Source organism: Panthera pardus, unplaced genomic scaffold (genome assembly GCF_024362965.1).
Source record: "Panthera pardus isolate Hobbes unplaced genomic scaffold, ASM2436296v1 HiC_scaffold_18, whole genome shotgun sequence".
Classification (NCBI taxonomy): Eukaryota; Metazoa; Chordata; class Mammalia; order Carnivora; family Felidae; genus Panthera; species Panthera pardus.
The window spans coordinates 11,828,695-11,849,635 of record NW_026526743.1 but is presented as its reverse complement, the minus strand read 5'-3'; the positions used below and the strand labels follow the sequence as shown (position 1 = coordinate 11,849,635).

At 44.0% G+C, this 20,941-nt stretch overlaps 1 protein-coding gene across 3 annotated transcripts in view; it reads left to right on the top strand.

Annotated features, from left to right (window-relative positions):
- Window positions 1-20,941, top strand: part of LOC109260430 (zinc finger protein 671) — a 226,377-nt gene that overhangs the window by 131,927 nt on the left and 73,509 nt on the right. The window contains exons 2-3 of one of the 3 annotated variants that reach the window (XM_053906189.1): window positions 2,347-2,473; window positions 6,023-11,501. The exons of 1 other annotated variant lie outside the window; for it this stretch is intronic. In XM_053906189.1, the coding sequence (XP_053762164.1) occupies window positions 2,347-2,473; window positions 6,023-9,183 (3,288 nt within the window). In that variant the 3' untranslated portion in view covers window positions 9,184-11,501. Of the gene's footprint in view, window positions 1-2,346; window positions 2,474-6,022; window positions 11,502-20,941 lie in introns of those variants that run through there. One more of the 3 variants, XM_053906190.1, reaches the window with a different exon arrangement.

Sequence of the window (20,941 nt, the reverse complement as noted above, 5' to 3'; positions counted from 1 at the left end):
GGGCCCGGTGTCCGGGCCGGGGAGGCGCTCGCGGGCGGGGTCCCCGCGTCTGAGCGCCGGCGTGACGGGGTGCGGGAGCGGGCTGCAGGGGAGGGGCCGGCTGGTGCAGGGCTGCAGGGGGCCTGCGCCACCAGCGGGGCACGGCAGGTCTCGGTTCTTTCAGCGAACGCAAGGTGCAGCGGCGCCCGTGAGGCCTGTCACCTGGCTGCCTGACCAGTCCATCCGTGCTGGCGGTGTGCCAGGCGGTGTAACCCGGGTGTAAATAGATAGGCCCAATCTGGCTGCGGAGAGGACAGATTGCAGGGGTGGGGGGCAGAGGGGGCAGGGAGCGCAGGAGGGGGTGCCTGCGCGAGTGTATGTCATCGTTGACGGGCCAGAAGGGTCACCGTGGATGTCAGAGAAGCGGTTGAATTTTGGCCCCGGGTTTGAGAAGGGCCAAGGCAAATTTGGGGTGTTGCAGGTGACAGGAGGAAGGGAGGGGTCGCGGAATGCCTGGGGGCTTTGGTCCTTTGAAGTACAATCTGCCAGTTATTTGACGGGCAAAACTAGTTTCTTTGAGAACGAAAGAGCACCGCAGTCTGGAACAAGCAAGCTGAGGCTCAACAGTAGGCCAGTCCGGAGGACACGAGAGAGGTAGGCTTTTTGAAAGGGGAAGGGGCTAAGTTGGGAAGGCTGTTAACATCTACGAGTCCCTGAGAGTAAACTGGGAATTGAGAGTATAGTGGCTTCGCATTGGCTGAGCTGTGGGTGGGTGGTCCCGAAAGCCTGTCTTTTCCCCTCTGGGCTAGTAGAGGAGGTAGTTTCCCAGTCCAAGTTCGAGTGTGTGGTCCTGTCGGGTCTGCACTGATCATGGCGGTAGTGCGTGAGAGCTCCCCCAGCTGCGGCCTCCCGACTCCCTTTGAGTGAGGTTTCCCGTTATTAATTTTCAGCGGTCCTGGCAGCGGAAGGGCTGGACGCTCCCATCAGCTGGACGGAAGGCGGCAGTAGGTTGATTGTCCTTGGAGATCTCCCAAGTTGCTTGGACGTCGTTAAGTCTTAGATGTTCAGAGAGGCGTGAGTGACGTCATCCAGTGGGCGGCGGGACAGGAAACCCCGGGAAACCGGGGCAGGTTTCAGGATGGAAACTTTGAAAAGTGAGGGCAGTTGTGTGGCCCCGGCGGAGGTTTGGATCACATTGAGGAGGGGGTGCAGACTAGGGGGGCAGTGCTATTAGTAGGTCAGAGGGCCTTAGTGAGGTGTGCTGAAGAGTGGTTCCCTGGCTCAGCGCCTGGTTGGGGCTGCTGGGCAGCGCGGGCGCAGGCGAAGGAGAGAGAAAGATGTGGCAGATGGATGGGTGGGCAAGGCTCCCATGGCATGATGGGACAAGAGATGGCTGAGGACACCTAGGAGTAATTGCGGCAAGGTGACAGGGAGTCTGGGGCTGCCCTTTATTCAGTGGTGTAGGGCTTCACCAGAGCTTTGTGGTGCGCTTTTCTGGTGCCCGGGCCGTTTCACAGTCTTGCTGATGGATAAGGTGTGGGGCCAGTGTGGTCACTTGTGAGTCTCTGTGCCTGGCAGGGAGCCCTTTAGGGCTGGGCTTTTCACAAAGGTTCAGTGCAGAGTGGAGGGTTGTGACTGTTGGAGGGACAGCACGGGCAGCACAGAAGTATTAGAGGGACTGGGCGTGTCTGAAACGGCTACGTGGCTGTGGGTGTGTGTCCCTGAAGCCAGGATCCCCGGCAGGCGAGGGGGACTTCTCAGCCGCATTTGAGGCTTTCCCTCTGGTGGGATCCACGAGAGTGCTGGGGTCGTAGTGGACCCTGTTTGAATTTGTCACACATCGTTTGGGTGTCATGTGACAGGCACCAGTGTGCGTCAAGGGGGCATCCTTTGGTGTGGGGCAGGAAGCTGTGGGGGCGCAACCGTGGGGTCTGAAGGTGTGAGGGAGATGCAGACTACAGGGTCATGTTCACTTGGAGAGGGAGTGTGAGTGTGAGCTTAGGGTCTCAGGGCCCTGGGATTGGAGACTGAGTGGTCGAGGCGGGTCCATAATTGTCTGTGTTTGAGGGCACATTCGGGGAGACTCCACGGGAATTTCCAGGCAGAAAGGATGGCGCTTGGGGGGCCAAACCCAGATTGGCCCCCGCAGATTGCATCTATGCACCCCCTGCCTGTTATTGCTGAGGACCGAACACAGTGATTGGTGGGATGGTGAGGAGACGGTGGCGTTAATGACACCAGGACCTGGTCTTTATCCTGAGGTAGGAGCTGGGGTGGCTGGGGAGAATGGGGTGTATGTGTCAGGGTTTAGATTGTGGGTTCTCCGAGAGAGAATGTTCATGGTGCCATCTGTCCGTTTCATGACAGGGTGGTGTGACCTTTGAGGACATTGCCATCTACTTCTCCTGGAAGGAATGGAGACTTCTTGATGAGGCTCAGAGACGGCTGTACTATGACGTGATGCTGGAGAACTTTACACTTATATCCTCCCTGGGTAAGGCTCTCACCCTCCCCAGTGACCTGGACTGGGCTCTGTATTCTCATTTACCTCCCCTCCGCCTACCCCCCCTTCCTCCTTCCATTCCCCCGGCGATGCTTTTTCCTTCTCAGGTGTGGATGTGGGACTTGTCTGCTTTCCCCACTTTTTTGGTGGTTGCATTTGTTGCTGGGTCTGGGTTGTCCATATGCCCTTTTCTCTCTCCTTGCAGCCCAGTGCCCTCTGTGCTGAACCCTCATACGGTAAGATTTGGGCGGTAGTCATTAATAAAGCTGACAGATTGCACCTTGCTGGCCCTCTCCTTGGCTGGGTCAGTGTATCCAGATCTATGCCATTTCTGTGGCCCAGGTTTTGATCTCTTCCCTTCGGTGATGTGTACTTGTGCCTGCCTGTGCCAAAAATTGCAGGCATTGGCTTGGTCACACTCAAGTGGATTATGGGCTACTTCTCAAGACTATCTTATGTGGTTCTTCTTGTAGTGTTTACATTTTTCATATACCTGCCCTTCTCCATTCAGCTCTGTTAAGGTTTGATTGACCAAATTGTAATATTGAAAGTATATTACAAGATGAATTAATATACTTAAACATTATGAAATTATTACCAAAATGAAGGTGATCGGCACACTGATTACTTGACATAATTACCTTTTTCAGGCTCGTGGTGAGAAAGCTTAATATCTACTCTCAGCAAATTTTAAGTTACAGTACAGTCAGTATTAACACGTGTAGTTAACATGCTGTCCTTTAGATCCTCAAACTTACTCATCTTATAAATGAAAGTGTGTACTCCTAACCATCATCTCCCCATTTCCCCCAGTCCAGAGCTTCTGGCATTCTACTTTCTGTCTCTATGAGTTCGAATATTTTGTAAGAATACCCAAATAAAGTACCATGCAGTATTTGTCTTGTCCTGTGTGGTTTATTTCACTTAGAGTAAGTTTTTCCGTGTTCATCCGTATTGTGGTAAGTGCCCGTTTTACGTTCTTTTTTATGGCTGAATATACCTACACTTGTGTGTGTACTAAGTGTTGTCACTTATCAGCTCATGCACACTTAATCATGTTTCCCTATGTTGACTGTTGTGAATAATACTACAGTGGATGTGGATGTGCAGACACTTTGTGTAGATTCTGATTTTGTTTCCTTGGGATACATACCTAGAAATGGCAATGGTGGGCCATGTGGCGGTTTGATTTAAAAATTTTTTTGTGACTCCTCCCTATTATTTCCTATAATGACTTCCCTGATTTACATTCCCAGCAACAGTGTTCAGCCATTCTTTTTTCTCCACATCCTCACCAACATGTTACCTCTTGTTTTTTGGTCATAGCCATTTTAACAGGTATAAGGTGATATCTTGTGGGGTTTTTTTTGTTTTTTGTTTTTGTTTTGTTTTGTTTTTTTGAATGAGAGACTGATAGAGATAGCACATGCAAGCAAGGGAGAGAGAGAATCTTAAGCAGGTTCCCAATCGAGTGTTGTGCAGAAATCAAGAGATGCCTAAAACGACTGAGCCCCCCAACACCCCACATAGCTTATGATTTTGATTTGCGTTTCCTGATGATTAGTGCTCCAAGCCCTTGTTGTTCAATTGTGTCTCCTTTTCACTGTCTTCTGTGTGTCTGGTTCTGCTGCTACTTTGCAATTTGCTATAATCCTACTTGTTTCTTTTTGATTTTGTTGTGTGTGTTTTTAATGTCAAATTAAAAAAAAATTGACAATAGTAAGGTTAAGGAGACTTTTCCCTAGTTTTTTTCTAAGAGTTTTAGGGTTTGATGTCGTGTGCTGAAATTTTTAATTAATTTCAAGTTTATTTCCATGAGAGCTGTAAAATGGAGATCCTGTACATTATTTTTTTCATTTGGAATATCAGATTCGACAACAGTCTTAAAGAGATTATTTTTTCAGGGCGCCTGGGTGGCTCAGTGGGCTGAGCATCTGACTTCAGCTCAGGTCATGATCTCGCGGTCCGCGAGTTTGAGCCCCGCATCGGGCTCTGTGCTGGCCACTCAGAGCCTGGGGCCTGTTTCGGATTCTGTGTCTCCCTCTCTCTCTGACCCTCCCCCGTTCATGCTCTGTCTCTGTCTCAAAAATAAATAAATGTTAAAAAAAAATTTTTTTAAGAGATTATTTTTTCAACAGAGTATTCTTGGCATAATTGCCAAAAATCAGTTAATTATGTATGTGTAGTTAGAATTTGGGCTCTTTATTCAATTGCACTGGTCTATTTTTTATGCCAGTGCCTTATTGTTTTGATTATATAGCTTTGTAATGTTGTTTGAAATCAGAAATGTGCTGCCTTCAGTTTTGATTTTTGTTTCCAAGATTTCTTTGCTTCCTGTTTTAGGAGATTCGGTGGCAGGGGTGCCAGTGTCCTCTGTGGAGCAGGCAGTAGGAGTCCCTGCTGAGCAGGGACCTCAGTAGCACCCACCTGGTGGCTGACAGAGATTCCCCAGCCCCTGTTTTCTACCCATCCCCCCATGTCTCTGCTAATATTGTCTCCAGCCATCCCTCTGTGTGCTTGTGCTCTCTTTTATGCTTCACTGTGTATTAGTCAGTCTTGATTGGACTCTGGAGCCCTCTGAGGCTACTCTGATTCATGAATAGCTGTTGAGTTGATTTTTTTTGGTGAAGGCTGGGATCCCGTATTCTACCATCCTGCCAACATCAGTCACATAGGATGCTTTTCTGAGTCAGTTGTGTGCTGAGTAGCTCTGGGACAGTCGTGGCCATCCAGCGTGACCAATTTTCTTCAGTATTTCTAGCCTCCCTGTGCCCTGTAGTTGCTCACCTGGAGCTTACAGGGAAGAGTCCATACGTGGACTGTATCATACAATGGACCTGATCCAGACATGACCAGGTGGGCTCACAGGGGCCTTTTTCTGGTGAATGGCAGCTGGGGAAGGTGTGATATCAGGACTTTGTTCAGATCACACTAGGTACCTTTGTTCAACTAGAGTTTGGTGCCATGCCAATGGCCACACCTCGTTCATGCCTTTCCTTCGTCACTGTTGACAGTTTGTGTACTTGTGGGTTCTACTCCTTTGGTAGTCCTGTGACTTCCAGCGCAGGGGTAATTGCTGTTTCTCAGGCCTCCACATCTTAACCATTTCTCTCACTGCTCTTCCTGGGTAGTCCAACATTCACCTTCGCCCATTTGCCAGAAATGTTCGTGTATCCTTCATGTGACCTTGAACAGCCACAGATTTCTTTTGATTGGATTTTTCAGCAGCCTCCTACTCAGCCAGATGTCAGTAGCAGAAAAGAACCTTGCCAATGCTGTGGGCAGAGAAACAAGTTGTAGACCCTGGCTCTCTTCCTTCCATCAGACCCTGGTTTTCTGTCCTTCCAATGAGCTGTCCACAGTGCATTGACTTTAGGGGCCCAGTAACGCAGAGCAGGCACTCCTTCACCTGAATTCCAACTCCACTGTCTGGAACAGCATCTACTCAACTCGTGCCTACACGAGACAGGTGCATATGTGTGACGGGCTTACCCCTCCCTGTAGTCACCACGTATTTCATGAGAGTTTCTTTGCGTTCAGGTTGCTGCTGTGGAGCAGAAGATGCGGAGGCGCCCCTTGAACAGAGCGTTTCTGTAGGTGTGTCACAGGCCAGCACGCCCAAGGCAGCTCTGTCTTCCCGGAAGACCCACCCCTGTGAGATGTGTGGTCTGGTCTTGAGAGACGTTTTCCACTTGGCTGAACACCAGGGAAAACCAAGCAGCCAGAAACTGTTGAGGTGTGGGGCATGCGCACAGCGATTTTACTTCAGCGTAAACTTTCAGCAGCAGCCGGAGCAGCACACGGGAGAGAAACCATTCGGAAGTAGTGTGGACACGGCCTCTTTTATGAAGGGATATGGATTCCATGATTCAGGAAAGCCCTTTACCTGTACAGAGGTTCAGAAGGATTTTGTGCCTGGCTCGGGGCATCTGCAGCAAGAAGCCACTGAAACTGGAGAGAAGCCAAACACAATCAGCCAGTGCAGGGCAACTTTGCAGAGCAGTAAAGGTCATTACTCTCGGGGAGAACGCAAGGAAGCCTTCTGTTCCGAACATACACATGTTCGGGATCAGAGTGTCCAACCTGGAAGTCCATGTTTTGTGTGCAGTGAATGTGGGAAAGCATTCAGGCACAAATCTTTATTTGCCATACACCAGAGATTCCATACTGCGGAAAGACATCATGAGCTTAACAAATGTGGAAAATTGCTAAGGCAGATGTCAACTCACACTGCACATGGAAAGACTCTCACTGCATCTAGGCAATACACGTGCAACAAATGTGGGAAATCCTTAAGCCACAAATCTGTGCTCATTCATCCCCAGAGAGGGCATAGTGGAGAAAATGATTATGTTTGCAGTGGATGTTCAACATCTTTTAGCCATAGTTCAGTTTCGATTATACATTCTGTTCAAACCTCAGAAAGGCCCTATAAGTGTAGTGTCTGTGCAAAATGTTTTACCTCTATCTCTGCCCTCACTTATCATCAGAGATCTCACACAGGGGAAAGACCTTATGGGTGCAGTGAGTGTGGGAAATCTTTTACCTCCAGGACTGGCCTCCATTACCATTACATAGTTCACTCTGGAGAGAGGCCTTATGAGTGCAGTAAGTGTGGGAAGGTTTTTATCTCCAGAACTGGCCTCCGTTACCATTACAGAGTTCACACTGGAGAAAGGCCTTATGAATGCAGAGAATGTGGGAAATCTTTTACTGATACTTCTGCCCTCCGATATCATCAGAGAGTTCACACTGGAGAAAAGCCTTATGAGTGCAGTGAATGTGGGAAATCTTTTACTACGCCGTCTGCCCTCCGTTGTCATCAGAGAGTTCACACTGGAGAAAGGCCTTATGAGTGCAGTGAATGTGGGAAATCTTTTACTACTCCTTCTGCCCTCCGTTCTCACCAGAGAGTTCACACTGGAGAAAGGCCTTATGAGTGCAGTGAATGTGGGAAATCTTTTACTCATACTTCTGCCCTTCGTTATCACCAGAGAGTTCACACTGGGGAAAAGCCTTATGGCTGTAGGGAATGTGGGAAATCTTTTACTACTCCTTTTGCTCTCCGTTCTCACCAGAGAGTTCACACAGGAGAAAGGCCTTATGAGTGCAGTGAATGTGGGAAATCTTTTTTCTCTAAGTCTGACCTCCATTGTCATCATAGAGTTCACACTGGAGAAAGGCCTTTTGAGTGCAGTGAATGTGGCAAGTCCTTTCTCCGAAGAAATAATCTCAATGTACATGCAAAGGTCCACTCAGATGAAAGGCCTTACAAGTGTAATGAATGTGGGAAATCTTTTAAGTGTAAGTCAGCATGCATTCAACACCAGAGAGTTCACACTGGAGAAAGGCCTTATGAGTGCAGTGAATGTGGGAAATCTTTTACCACTAGTTCAGGCCTTCGTTATCACCAGAGATTTCACACTGGAGAAAGACCTTATGAGTGCACTGAATGTGGGAAATCTTTTGCTGACACTTCTGCCCTCCATTATCACCAGAGAGTTCACACAGGAGAAAGGCCTTATGAGTGCAGTGAATGTGGGAAATCTTTTTTCTCTAGGTCTGACCTCCATTATCATCACAGAGTCCACACTGGGGAGAGGCCTTATGAGTGCAGTGAGTGTGGCAAGTCTTTTTCCCGAAGAAATAACCTCAATGTACACCTAAAGGTGCACTCAGATGAAAAGCCTTACAAGTGTAATGATTGTGGGAAATCTTTCAAGTGTAAGTCATCATTCATTGAACACCAGAGAGTTCACACCGGAGAAAGACCTTATGAGTGCAGTGAGTGTGGGAAACCTTTTTCCACTAGTTCTGTCCTTCGTTCTCACCAGAGAGTTCACACTGGAGAAAGGCCTTATGAGTGCAGTGAATGTGGGAAAACTTTTACTGCTAGCTCTATCCTCCGTAATCACAAGAGAGTTCACACTGGAGAAAGACCTTATGAGTGCAGTGAATGTGGGAAAACTTTTACCACTAGGTCTGTCCTCCTTTATCATCAGAGAGTTCATAGTGGAGAAAGGCCTTATGAATGCAGTGAATGTGGCAAGTCCTTTATCCAAAGAAATAGTCTCAAAGTACACAGAAAGGTTCATTCTGGTGAAATGCCTTATAAGTGCAATGAATGTGCGAAATCTTTCACCTGCAAGTCAAAACTCCTTGAACACCAGAGAATTCACACAGGAGAAAAACCTTATCTGTGCAATAAATGTGGGAAATCTTTTAGTCGTAGCCATGCCCTTCAGTATCATCATCAAAGTCACCTTGGAATAAGGCCTTATAAGTGTAGTGAATGTGGGAAATCTTTTGCTTGTAGTTATTCCCTCCGATCTCACCAGAGAGTTCACACTGGAGAAAGGCCTTATGAGTGCAATGAATGTGGGAAATCTTTTACAGCTAGTTCTGTCCTACATGCTCACCAGAGAGTTCACACTGGAGAAAGACCGTATGAGTGCAGTGAATGTGGCAAGTCCTTTCTCCGAAGAAATAGCCTCAATGTACACATAAAGGTTCACTCGGGTGAAAGGCCTTACAATTGTAATAAATGTGGGAAATCTTTTAAGTGGAAGGCAACATTCATTCAACACCAGAGACTTCACACAGGAGAAAGGCCTTATGAGTGCACTGTATGTGGGAAATCTTTTATCAGTCATCCTGCTCTTAGTTATCATCAAAGAGTTCACACTGGAGAAAGGCCTTAGGAGTGCTGTGAATGTGGGCAGTCTTTCAGCCAAAGCTCCAGTCTCACTCAACAACAGAAAGTATAGTAGATGAAGCCCTTCTGAGTGATCAATTATGAATTGTTTATGTTCACTAGAAGTTGTATTTCTCTTCCTATCCTCTATTCAGGATTAGCAGATGATGTCTTTGGGAGGTAATTTGAATCAGAATGGGTCATGAGTGTGGATGGAGCCCTCATGAATGGGTTTATTGTCTTCATACCAGTTCTAAGAGAGCTTGCTTCCTCTGTGTACCATGTGAGGACCCTTTTGAGAAGGTCATCTACAAATCAGGAAGTTGCTCCTCACCAGACATGGAACCGGACCCTATAGGGAATGTTAGGTTGGCTATCCAGCCTCCAGAAAGAAGTTTCTGTTGTTTGCAAGTCACCTAGTTTATGGTACTTTGTTAGAGCAGCCTGAGCTAAGACCTGTGAAGAATGTGGGCAATCTTTTGACAAAGGATACAGTTTCATAAAAATCAGAAAGTACCCTGGGTAAGGCCTCATGAGTGAGGGGAATGACACAATTCCTTTTGCCAGTACTCTGTCTTCATTGCACACTCAGTTCACACTGCCAAAGGGTGTTAAGGTAGCAGAGCAGGTGGTATTTCCTTGAGTAGTGTAATCACAGTGGAGGAGTGCCTTTGTGAAGCAGCCACTTAGCTGGAACAAACCTTGTTCACTTGAATGTCCCCAGTGGAGTGACTTACCCTAAGTTCCAGCTATTTGGGAAAACTTGAGCTGTGTTGTGCTTCTGATGTGTCCGGAGTCATTGCTAGATTGAAGTCACTGCCAGTTTCTGTAGCAGAAGTCATTTCACCAATGCCACCTGGCAGGTTCCCACAGTATATATCAGTCACCACCCCAATATGCTATGGCAAGCTGGTCTCTGTTGTTTGTCATTGCCGATAGGAATTATGAATTGTTGGAACTTCTCATTCTCTTCTCAGAATGTGGATGTGACACATTGTTTATCCACAGCACCTGATCTGAGTTCTTGGTGGTATCTTGCAGAGAAAGACTCATCTTAGGGATGTTACCATCTTGTGATGCCCAACTGGTCATGTGGGGCAAGGCCTCGTCCAGAAGGAAGAGGCAAGAGGTAGCGTTCTGTGCAGCAACATGGTGAAGTCTTTTCCTTTGCAGACCCTGGTGTGAGTGTGGTAACATCTCAGAGACGATTTTGAGGAAGTGGTTGAGCCTTGTGGACATCAGTGTGGGACATGCCAGGGGACCACTGTGCCAGGTTGGAGGGCTGGGTTGACGTGCAAGGAGTGGGTGAGACACCTGAAGGGGGTGGCACACCCAGCAATGCTATTTAGGTAGGACTCTATGGGCTGAGTCTCCCTTTTTCACCCTGGACATGGATTTCCCACTGTGGGTCCCTAAAACAGTAACCTGCCTATTGCTCTAGCCACTCTTTTCCCAGTAGTTCCCTGAGGGACACTGCACAGTCTATGTGGCCCAGAGGTCCTTGACCCAACTCATACGTACATGCTGTGCAATGGCATGTGCAAGTCTGTGGTGCCAGTGAGGGACTCAATCTTCATAGTGATTATATTTTTTGAAATAAATTGTTAAGGACAAATTAATATCAGGCAATGAACCACATATCCAGAAAGCTTAGAGTACACTAAACAGGATAAATGCAAGAAGAAGAAAAAAAGACCCACATGTAGGTGTTTTATTTTCAACTTACTTGAAATCATAGATAAAGTTTTTAAAGAAGACTGAGGGAAGAAAATACCTTAGCTCCAGAAGAACAAAGACTTACATCCATTTTCTCAGAAATCATGCAAGCAAGACAGGAGAGGAATGAAATATTTAGTGTTGAGAGAAAAACTCATCAGGCTAGAGTTGTCTACCTGGCAAAATTATCCTTCAACAGTGCAGGGCAAACAGCATTTCTGAAAGAAAAACTAGGGAACGTTTTGCCAGCAAACCTGCCATCTTATTCCATTTTGGGTGATATGACAAAATACTACAGACTGGGTAATTTATAGAAAAATAAACATTCATTTCTCACAGTTCCGGAGGCTGGCAAGTCCAAGGTCAAGGCGCCAGCATGGGTGAGTTCTCTGGTCAAGATCCTCCTCCTGGTTCCTAGTTGGCTTTTCTTGCTACATTCTTCCATGATTAAAGAAATTAGGGATTTTTTTTTCAGTAGGCTGCAGGTCCAGGATGGAGCCAAATATGGGGCTTTAACTCATGATCCTGAGATCAAGAGTTGGATGCTTAACTAATTGAGCCATCCAGGCACCCCAGAAATAAGGGATCTTCGTGGAGCTCCTTTTATAAAGGCAATTCATTTGCCTTTATAAGCCCATTCATGAGGGCTCTAACCTTATAACCTAAGCACCTCCCAAAAGTGTCATATTTAGGGGTTAGGATTTTTTCACATGAATTTGGGGAAGGGGGGTGACCATAGGATCTTGCTTGCAAGAATTGTGAGAAGAACTTTAGAGACAAGGAATGTGATACGGGTCAGAAACTTAGATCTACATAAAGAAAGAGTATTGCAGGAAGAATAACAATGTAAAAAAAGTATTTTTCTGGGGCACCTGGGTGGATCAGTCAGTTAAGCATCTGACTTGGGCTCAGGTCATGATCTCACAGTTTGTGAGTTTGAGCCCCACGTTGGGCTGTGTGCTGACAGCTCAGAACCTGGAGTCTGCTTTGGATTCTGTGTCTCCCTCTCTCTCTGTCCCTCCCCTGCTCGGTCTCTGTCTCTCTGTCAAAATAAATATTAAAAAAATTTTTAATATATTTTTCTTTTTTAATATTATTATTTAACAATTTTTAAGTATACTCCACACCCGACACGGGGCTTAAACTCATGGCCCTAAAATTAAGAGTTGCATGCTCTGCCAACTGAGCCAAACAGTTGTTACATCAACAATATATTCTGTTATTTATGATTATCTTAATGTGTGTGTGCAGATATTAGGCTTTGATATTCGTAGAATGAATGATGTCAATGATAAAAGGGACTGGAAGGAGGAATTGAGATTATTTTGTTATGATAAGGTATAGTATCCTTGAAGTGGTGTAGTATTTGAAAGTAGATTTGGAAGGGCTCCTGGGTGGTTCAGTCAGTTAAGCGTCTGACTTAGGCTTAGATCACAATCTCACGTTTCATGAGATTGAGTCCCATAGTTAGTGCAGAGCCTGCTTTACATCCTCTGTCTCTCTCTGGCCCTACTCTCCTTGAGCATGTGTGCACACTGTCTCTCTCTATCTCTCTTTCAAAAATAAAATGAGCATTAAAAAGAAGTAGATTTGGATTAGTTGTCAATGTTTATTGCAAATTCGAGGGCAACAAAAAGTATAACTGATATGCTAAGGAACAAAAGAAGATGGAGTACCATAAAATACTCAGTTAAAACCATAAAAAGCAGGAAAAGAGTGGAAGACAAATTGAGACAAAGAACAAGGGTGATGAATAGAAATCAGTAACAAATATGGTATATGTTAATCTAACTATATCAATAATCACTTTGAATGGTAGAAAACTAATTAAAAGATTTTCACAATGGGCCCCAAAGCAAGATCCTAGTATATATTGTCTACAGAAACTGTGCGATAATACATATGCAGTGTTTTAACCTCTGAGTTTGTAGTAATCTATTACAGGAACAGTAGAAAATGGATAGAGGAACAGACATCCGGAGAAATGAATGATTGAGAAAGACATAGAGCAAGTTAGTGAGGGCTCACTTTATGAAGCTTCTCCCTCTGTGTGACATGGTAGGATCAGTGTTGGTAAGTAAACTGCTTTATTTACTGTGGCTTCATTGCTTAACAGTATCCATTAACTGTCATCAGGCAAAGGTATAACTTTATATTGATGTTTTATCACAAAATTATGCAGGTATGACTGGGTCAGAAATGACCTTAGGATTATAGAGTGCAAAAGTCAGTTGGTGACCTGTTTAGCTAGTTAGAAAGCATTTAAGTCATTGTGCTTTAAGGAAACACCCTTTATCTGATTGTGAAGTTCTGAGAATGGGGAGGTATTGGAAGGATACAGCCTCATCACAGAATATTGTATGAAATTAACCTGATAAACACACAATGTGTAGAATTTTATAAATATGAAATCATACTCCAGGAATATAAGAGTTTGAAATTAAGCAAGCCTTCATAACTCATTATTGACATAGAAACACACAAATATCAATGGAACAGAATAGGGAGCCCAGAAATAAACCCATGCATGTATGGGTTTGTCTGTTTATAAATACAAAGCCAAGAATATATAATTCAGAAAGGATAGTCGCCAATAAATTATGTTGGCAAAACTGGGCAATCACATGCAAAAGAATGAATCTGGACACCAGTCTTATACCACAAATGAAAATAAGTTCTAAATGGATGAAAGATTTGAATGTAAGACCTGAAACAATAAATCTAGAAAAAACATAGGGGTAATCTTGAAATTGATCTTGGTAATGTTTTGTTTTTGGTTTTTTTTCGATTTGATACCAAATATATGGTGGTGACGAAACAGGTACAAACATTTGTCAAAACTCAATGAAGTGTATATTTTATTACTTTTTTCAGTTTATTATTTTGAGAGAAAGGGAGAGAGAGAGAATCCCAAGCAGGTGATGTGCTGTCAGTGTAGAACCTGAGACAGGGCTTGAACTCATGAACAGTGAGATCATGACCTGAGCTGAAATCAAGAGTCAGGCACTTAACCATCTGAGCCACCCAGGCACCCCAATTGTATATTTTAAATGGGTACACTTTTAACAGTTTAAATTGTGCTTCAATGAAGTGTGAAAACACTAGCTTCTTTAAATGGTCACTAGGATCAACAGCCTAGCCATCTTGTACAAAATGGGACACAGAGGTATACCTTTCTCTGGGAGAATGGGGAAAGGATCTTCCCCAACGTAATAAAAATTATGTCAGACCTGAGGCCAGAATGCAGGTCGCCTGAAACACAAGAAGGGTTTCTTTTACACCCCTGTCTTCCACATAAAGGCTCTGAGGCGCCTGTGTGGCTCAGTTGGTTAAGCATCTGACTTCAGCTCAGGTCATGAGCTCACAGTTTGAGTTTGAGCCCTGCTTTGGGCTCTGTGCTGACAGCTCGGAGCCTGGAACCTGCTTCAGATTCTGTGTCTCCTCTCTCCCCCCCTCTCTCTCTCAAAAATAAATAAACATTAAAAAATTTTTTTTTAAGAAGGCTACATCCGACTTCTTTGAATGAACATGGGCACATCGTCAAAAGACAGGTTCTGGGTCAGAGACCACAGGGCAGCTCTTCACATTCACCTCCACGTCACCATGATATCTGAACTGCTGGTTGACTTGTCCAGTTTTGTCTTGAGGATAAGCTCCACCTGCCAGGGTGGGGAGGAAAGGACAGTCATCCCCCACGATTCTTTTACCTGGCCCCAGGGCTGGTCTCCAATCACTCAGAGAGAGAGAGAGAGAGAGAGAGAGAGAGAGAGAGAGAGAGAGAGAGAGTCTTGAATATATTCAAAGATGTTGAGGTCTAAGGGGGCACTGAAAAGAGGAGAGTTCAAACATCCTCATTTATCCAAGTTAGAATTTTTCTTTCTTCTTGATTTATTAAGGAAAGAACCTCACCTTTTAGATAAGTTCTTCATTTTTTGTGAGTTCTTTGGACCATGACAGATCCCAAGAGGGAAGAATGAGTATGTGAAAGAACTTATAAATAGAGGGTGAGGCTTCTACTTGTCCTTGGAGGAAGCTAATAATTAGGAGGGTGAAAAGAATGAAATACTTTTGCAGGTGTCTTTTGTTGTGTAAAAACATGACCCCAAACTTAAGTGATTTAAAATAGCAAATAATGGGGACACCTGGGTGGCTCAGTTGGTTAGAAATCCAACTCTTGATTTTGGCTCAGGTCATGGTCTCAGGGTTCATGAGATCGAGCTCCATACAGGGTTTAGTCTGACTTCACAGAGCCTGCTTAGGATTCTCTCTCTGTCCCTCCTCTGCTCGCATACACATTCTCTCTCAAAATAAATAAACAAAAAAATAGTGCATTAATTCAGTTTTGGGGGTCAGAAAACTGAACAAGTTTCAGTTGGGTAATTCTCTTCACTGTATCAACAGAAATTATACTTAGAGACATTCAGGTAGTGGGTGGGTTGGTTTAGGGAGCCTGGGATGATTCACCCACGTTCCTGTGCTGCCTTAATAGATGGCTGGAAAGGTGGGCTCAGCAGGAACTTTGAACTAGAGCATTCACATACACATGGTCAAACTTCTTACATGGAAGTCCAGGTGTATCTAGAAGCTCACAGAGAAGCTGCAAACTCTTTGCGTCTTGTTCTCAGAGATGAAAAAAAAATGCATCCACCAGTTCTTTCAGTCAAAGAAGTCATCCAGTTTCGAGGTAAGTCGAAATAGAGTCACTTTTCAGTGGGAGGAATAGCAAGGAATTTGCTGTCTTCCTTAATATACCACGAACACTTGGGGCACCTGGGTGGTTCAATCGGTTAAGCGTCCAACTTTGGCTCAGGTCATGATCTCATGGTTCATGGGTTCGAGCCCTGCATCGGGCTCTATGCTGACAGCCTGGAGCCTGCTTCAGATTCTGTGTCTCCCTCTCTCTCTGCCCCTCCCCTGCTCATGCTGGGAGTTGTGTGGCAATGGGGACACTGATGTATTAGCCAAAGCCCTGCAGGTAGGAAAGCCAAAGTAATCCTTCTACGATGCCACACTAAATGATGAAGATTGGAATGTTATGAGAACATCGAGGACAAACGAGGGTTAGTGAAGGTGTTGGGTATTAGGAAAGGGTCCTTAGTGGTAGCCTTGAAGGATAGGTGAGATGCCTCAGTGAAGAATTGAGGGCAGGCATCAGTTTTGTGATACTTGCCTCTTCCTCTAGCAGCCAAGGTCCATTTGAGCAAAGGCTCTGTGTCTGTTCCACCCATGCCGCATCCATAGAGCTTCACACCTGCCATTTGTTCACTAAGTGTTCATGAGAAAAGAAAAGCAGTTAGGAAGATGCACAGAAGTACAAGTGTATAGGATATTCCAGGAAGGCGAGTAGATTAATGAGGCTGAAAGTTTCTGTGCAGGGAGAGGGTTAATGAGGGCTGAAGCTGCAGACAGAAGCTTAACACAATGCCTTACCATTTACAAAATAATAGAATCACATATTGATAATACTTTGAATTATAAGATAAGATGTTCATAATACAATATTACGTTTAAATGGGACACTGTACAATTCCTGTGGTTTAAATCAGGAGTAAAACATGTATCCAAATTGGGTAGTATTTTTCACTATGTTGTGTGATTTTTCACAGAAATGTGACCTGCTCTGGCCAGCCTTCCTGACCTCAGATGATGCCAACTTCATCTTCCCTGTTGCAGAGCCCACAAATCCAGGGACCATCTTGGGTTCGTTTTATTTTCACTCCCCATATCCATTCCTACTGGATATCCTACTTGCTCTGTCTCAGAATTTGTCAACAATGTGAACACTTTCCATTGTTTTCTCTGCAACTAGCCTGGACAGAGCCAGCATCTTTTACCTGGGTTTCCTCATTGGGTGTGTAACTGTTCCTCCTCTTCCTAACTTTATTTTCAGTGTAGTCTCCACCCACCAGTCAACATGAACCTTTCGGTGTACAAAGCACATAGTGTCTGTGTTTTGGCCAAACCCTGTAATGGCTCCCATTTTATTTAGAGAAAATTCAAAATTCTTACAGAAACCTAGACAGCCTTGCAGTTCTTCCATGTTTTTCTCTGACCGCCTCCCTAAACTCTGCCCCACATCTAGTTCCGTGTGCACTGGCACTTGGCTTTGCCTGGGACAGGACACTGGTGGCTTCCTGTGTTTAGATAGTATATACAACATATCTGCATAGCTTAGTCGTTCATCTTTTTTCAAATACTGCCTGTAATGATCTTGTCAATGAGGTTCTCCATTACTACCCAGTTTATATTGCATCTTTCTTTGTTCCCTGGTCATCCCTCAAACCGTCTTTTTTTTTCATGCAAGGAACTGTCATCTAGATTCAATATTTTGTTATTGTCCATCTTTCTTAACTGTAATGCTGGCTCGATAGAGACAGATTCTTCACAAGTTTTTTTTTCCTGGTACCTCTTATACATCAAGAAAATTAATAATAATAACAATGTGATGCTTCACCTGTGCCTATTGAAGCAGTGAGTAAAAGTTTATCCACTTTTTCCAGTTCATTTTTGACATTCAGGCAATTTGTTCCTAATCAATCCTTTTCTTCTCCCTTTCAGGCTTCTATGGTGCAAAGTTATCAGAATTGAAAAAATAATCACATTTGGAAAGCAAAATGCCTCAGGTTGGCAAGAAACAAAGCCCAGCCTTGTTCTCAGCTTCCTTCTCTCACTTTCTAGACCCCAGTGTCCTTCTCTCACCTGTCCCTTGTACCTGGTCTTTTCCAGGCTTCTGAGATGTGTTTTCTCTGGCCTCTCTCTCTCTCTCTCTCTCTTTCTCTGACCATATAATTGGCTAATCATTGCAAATTGCTCCTACTAGCCTTTAGTAATTTTCACATTTCACAGTTGTCTTTCTGAGAAAACTGCCACTACCCAGACAGACACTGTCACTAAACTTACAAGTGAAATGATAATCACTTGCGAGCAAGAGAGGAGATCATATTGTCCCCAGCCTTTATTGTGGGGATAAGATGCTCCCTTTGCACTTGGGCTCAGACTGTGGTCATGGTAGCTACTGTCTCAGCAAGAAAAGGTATTTGGTAAGTGGAGCTTCTTTCTAGATAGATACTTAGAAAAGTAGAATATTTCTTTAGAAAGCTCATAAGAAATATGGACATACCATCTTTTCTTCTTCCCCTCCCCCCGTGGTTGAAACTGAACCAAGAAAAATATATGAAGTGGTGATATTTTCTGAGGGTTCCTGAGGCACAGAGCCACCCCAGCCTTCCTAGCTCAAAGTTGCCTGACATCTCTTGTCCATCTTCTTTGTCACAGCCCCATCTGCAGTCCTCTCCCTGAGTGAACACGTACACCCTCACAGCCCTCACTCCCCTACTTACATGGTTGGTATGAGTGTGTTTAGCTCTTGGCTTCTGCTTAGACACCTGGTTTCTGATGGCACCTGCGACATCCTTTTACACATCTGTGTATATTGTGCTCTGATTGGCTGTGACAGTATGTCTGTGAAAACTTTCTGTGACCAGTGCGATCCTCCATATCCTTTATTATGGGTTCTGGAGAGCAGGATGCACTTTACTGAACCAGTATTTCATTGCTACAGAAAATTTCTGGGATCAGTGTCAAGAAGGTAGACTATATCTCCCATTTAGTGAAATACAAATCAATCGCTCTCTTTCTCTCTCTCAGAGAGATTGCCAGGTTTAATCAGCAGGATTAATCAGAGATTAAAATGTGTTAATGTCTTTTTAAAACAATTTTTAATTTTTTTCTTTTGAGAGAGAGGGAGAGTGGGCGGGGGAGGGGCAGAGAGAGAGGGAGACACAGAATCCGAAGCAGGCTCCAGGCTCTGAGCTGTCAGCACAAAGATGTGGGGCTTGAACCCATGAACTGTAAGACCATGACCTGAGCCACCCAGGCACCATGAAAATGTGTTAATGTCTTAATGCCACTCTGACATTTAAAGATTTAAAAATGCTTTGATAGTCCTCAGACCTCTGCATCTGCACCAGATCCGTTGAGATTTCGGAAGTTGTCACCCCACTCAGTCATCAAGTAGTGAAAACTTTACCTGTTCCAAGCCAGAACACCTGTGGAGCGGGTATTTTCCTGTCACTGTGCCAGGAAGTAAATGTGCCCAATTTAATCCCTAACTCTTCCTCCATAGAAAATACTTTGATAAAATAAGGGAGAAAGGTTTTTGCTTTTCCATGAATGACTACCATTCTTGAACGCACCCAGATCCATAGCCACAGCTGGCCCAGGATTCAAATATTTTCTTGTTTGAAAATATTTACCAAAATTTTATTGTTCTCCCTCTTACTCACTTGCATGGTTTCTGAGAAGATGAATGTAATTCTTAATCTGTGTTCCTCCGTAGGTAAGGTATTTTTTTTCTTTCAGGATTGTTTTCTTATTTATCTTTCAAGTTTCTATAAATTGAAATATACCTACATGTAACTTTCTTTGACATTTATCTTGCTTATTGTTCTCTGAGTTTTCTTCTATTCCTCCTGTTCTTCCTCCTTCCTTTTCCAGTGCAGGATATGTGATTGTGTTCCACTTAGTTACCACTTATGTTGTTTATACACACTTATATTTAGTTGATCAAATTATTTAAAATATTGAGGCATTTCATGCAAGGTAGTTATTTGTGCATTCCTTTAGATCTTATTTTAAGTTATTTTCTTGAAATATTTATTCTGTATTTAATTCTGTGGTTTTGTACCTTTACACACATTTTATCAAAGCACTTTTTTCCCATCATATTTTCAAATACAATCTATATCTACACAGAACCACCTACAAATTATTCATTTTACCGTAGCACTTGTACATTTTCTAAACTCATAAATATTCATAATAATTCATTTTTTCCACTTACTAATTACCTATTTATTTAGCAAGTATTCAACTGTATCATCTCCACCAGTTAAAAGGTAAACTTGTGGGGTGCCTGGGTGGCTCAGTCGGTTAAGCGGCCGACTTCGGCTCAGGTCATGATCTCGCGGTCTGTGAGTTCGAGCCCCACGTCGGGCTCTGTGCTGACAGCTCAGAGCCTGGAGCCTGTTTCAGATTCTGTGTCTCCCTGTCTCTGACCCTCCCCTGTTCATGCTCTGTCTCTCTCTGTCTCAAAAAAATAAACGTTAAAAAAAAAAAAGGTAAACTTGTGATGCCAAGAAATTCAGTATCATTATACTTTTGCCTTATCTTTGCTAGAGATATGGATTTCAGCCTTATCATATTTCTGAAATTTTTTCATATGTTGCTGGTTACAACCGCTCTAATAATAATAAAGGATGCTCTTTAATATGGAAAAAATTAAAATCATACAAGAGGCAGTGCTCTATTAATAAACCACTGGTCCACACATTCCTGAGGTCTACAAGTAGGGGTCAGGAAGTCTCACCCAAAAAATGTACATATTTGTTTGAGTGCTTTGATTTTTAAAAAGATTTTATTATTTATTTTTTTAAGTTTATTTATTTTGAGAGAAAGAGAGAGAGAGAGTGCAAGTGGGGGAGGGGGAAAGAGAGAGAGGGTGAGAGAGAGAATCCCAAGCAGGATTCGCGCTGCCAGTGCAGAGTCTGCCGTGGGGCTTGAGCTCACAAAACCGTGAGATCATGACCTGAGCCAAAACCAAGAGTCGGGACACTTAACTGATTGGGCCACCCAGGTGACCCTAAGATTTTATTTTTAAGTCATTTGTACAAAAGACATGGGGCTTGAACTCAGAACCCCGAGATCAAGAGTAACATGCACCACTGACTGAGCCAAGTGTTTTGGCTTTTAATTGAAATTTTGTTTTCTGATAAAAATTAAGGATGCATTTTTAAAAACAGGTGATATTTGATGACACCAGAACACAACATCAAAAGAAAGTTAGAACTGGGACATGGCAACCTATTCCCTTGGGCATCATATTCTCCATTTTCCACTTCTGTCCACATAGCTGGCCTCTTTCCTTTGATGTGACTCTGAACAGTAAAGGCATTAGAGTTTTTAAATGAGACTTCAGAAAAATAATAGAAAAATAATAGAAATAGAGTAAGATAAAGAGACTTCAACATAATACTCTCTGAAAATTGCAG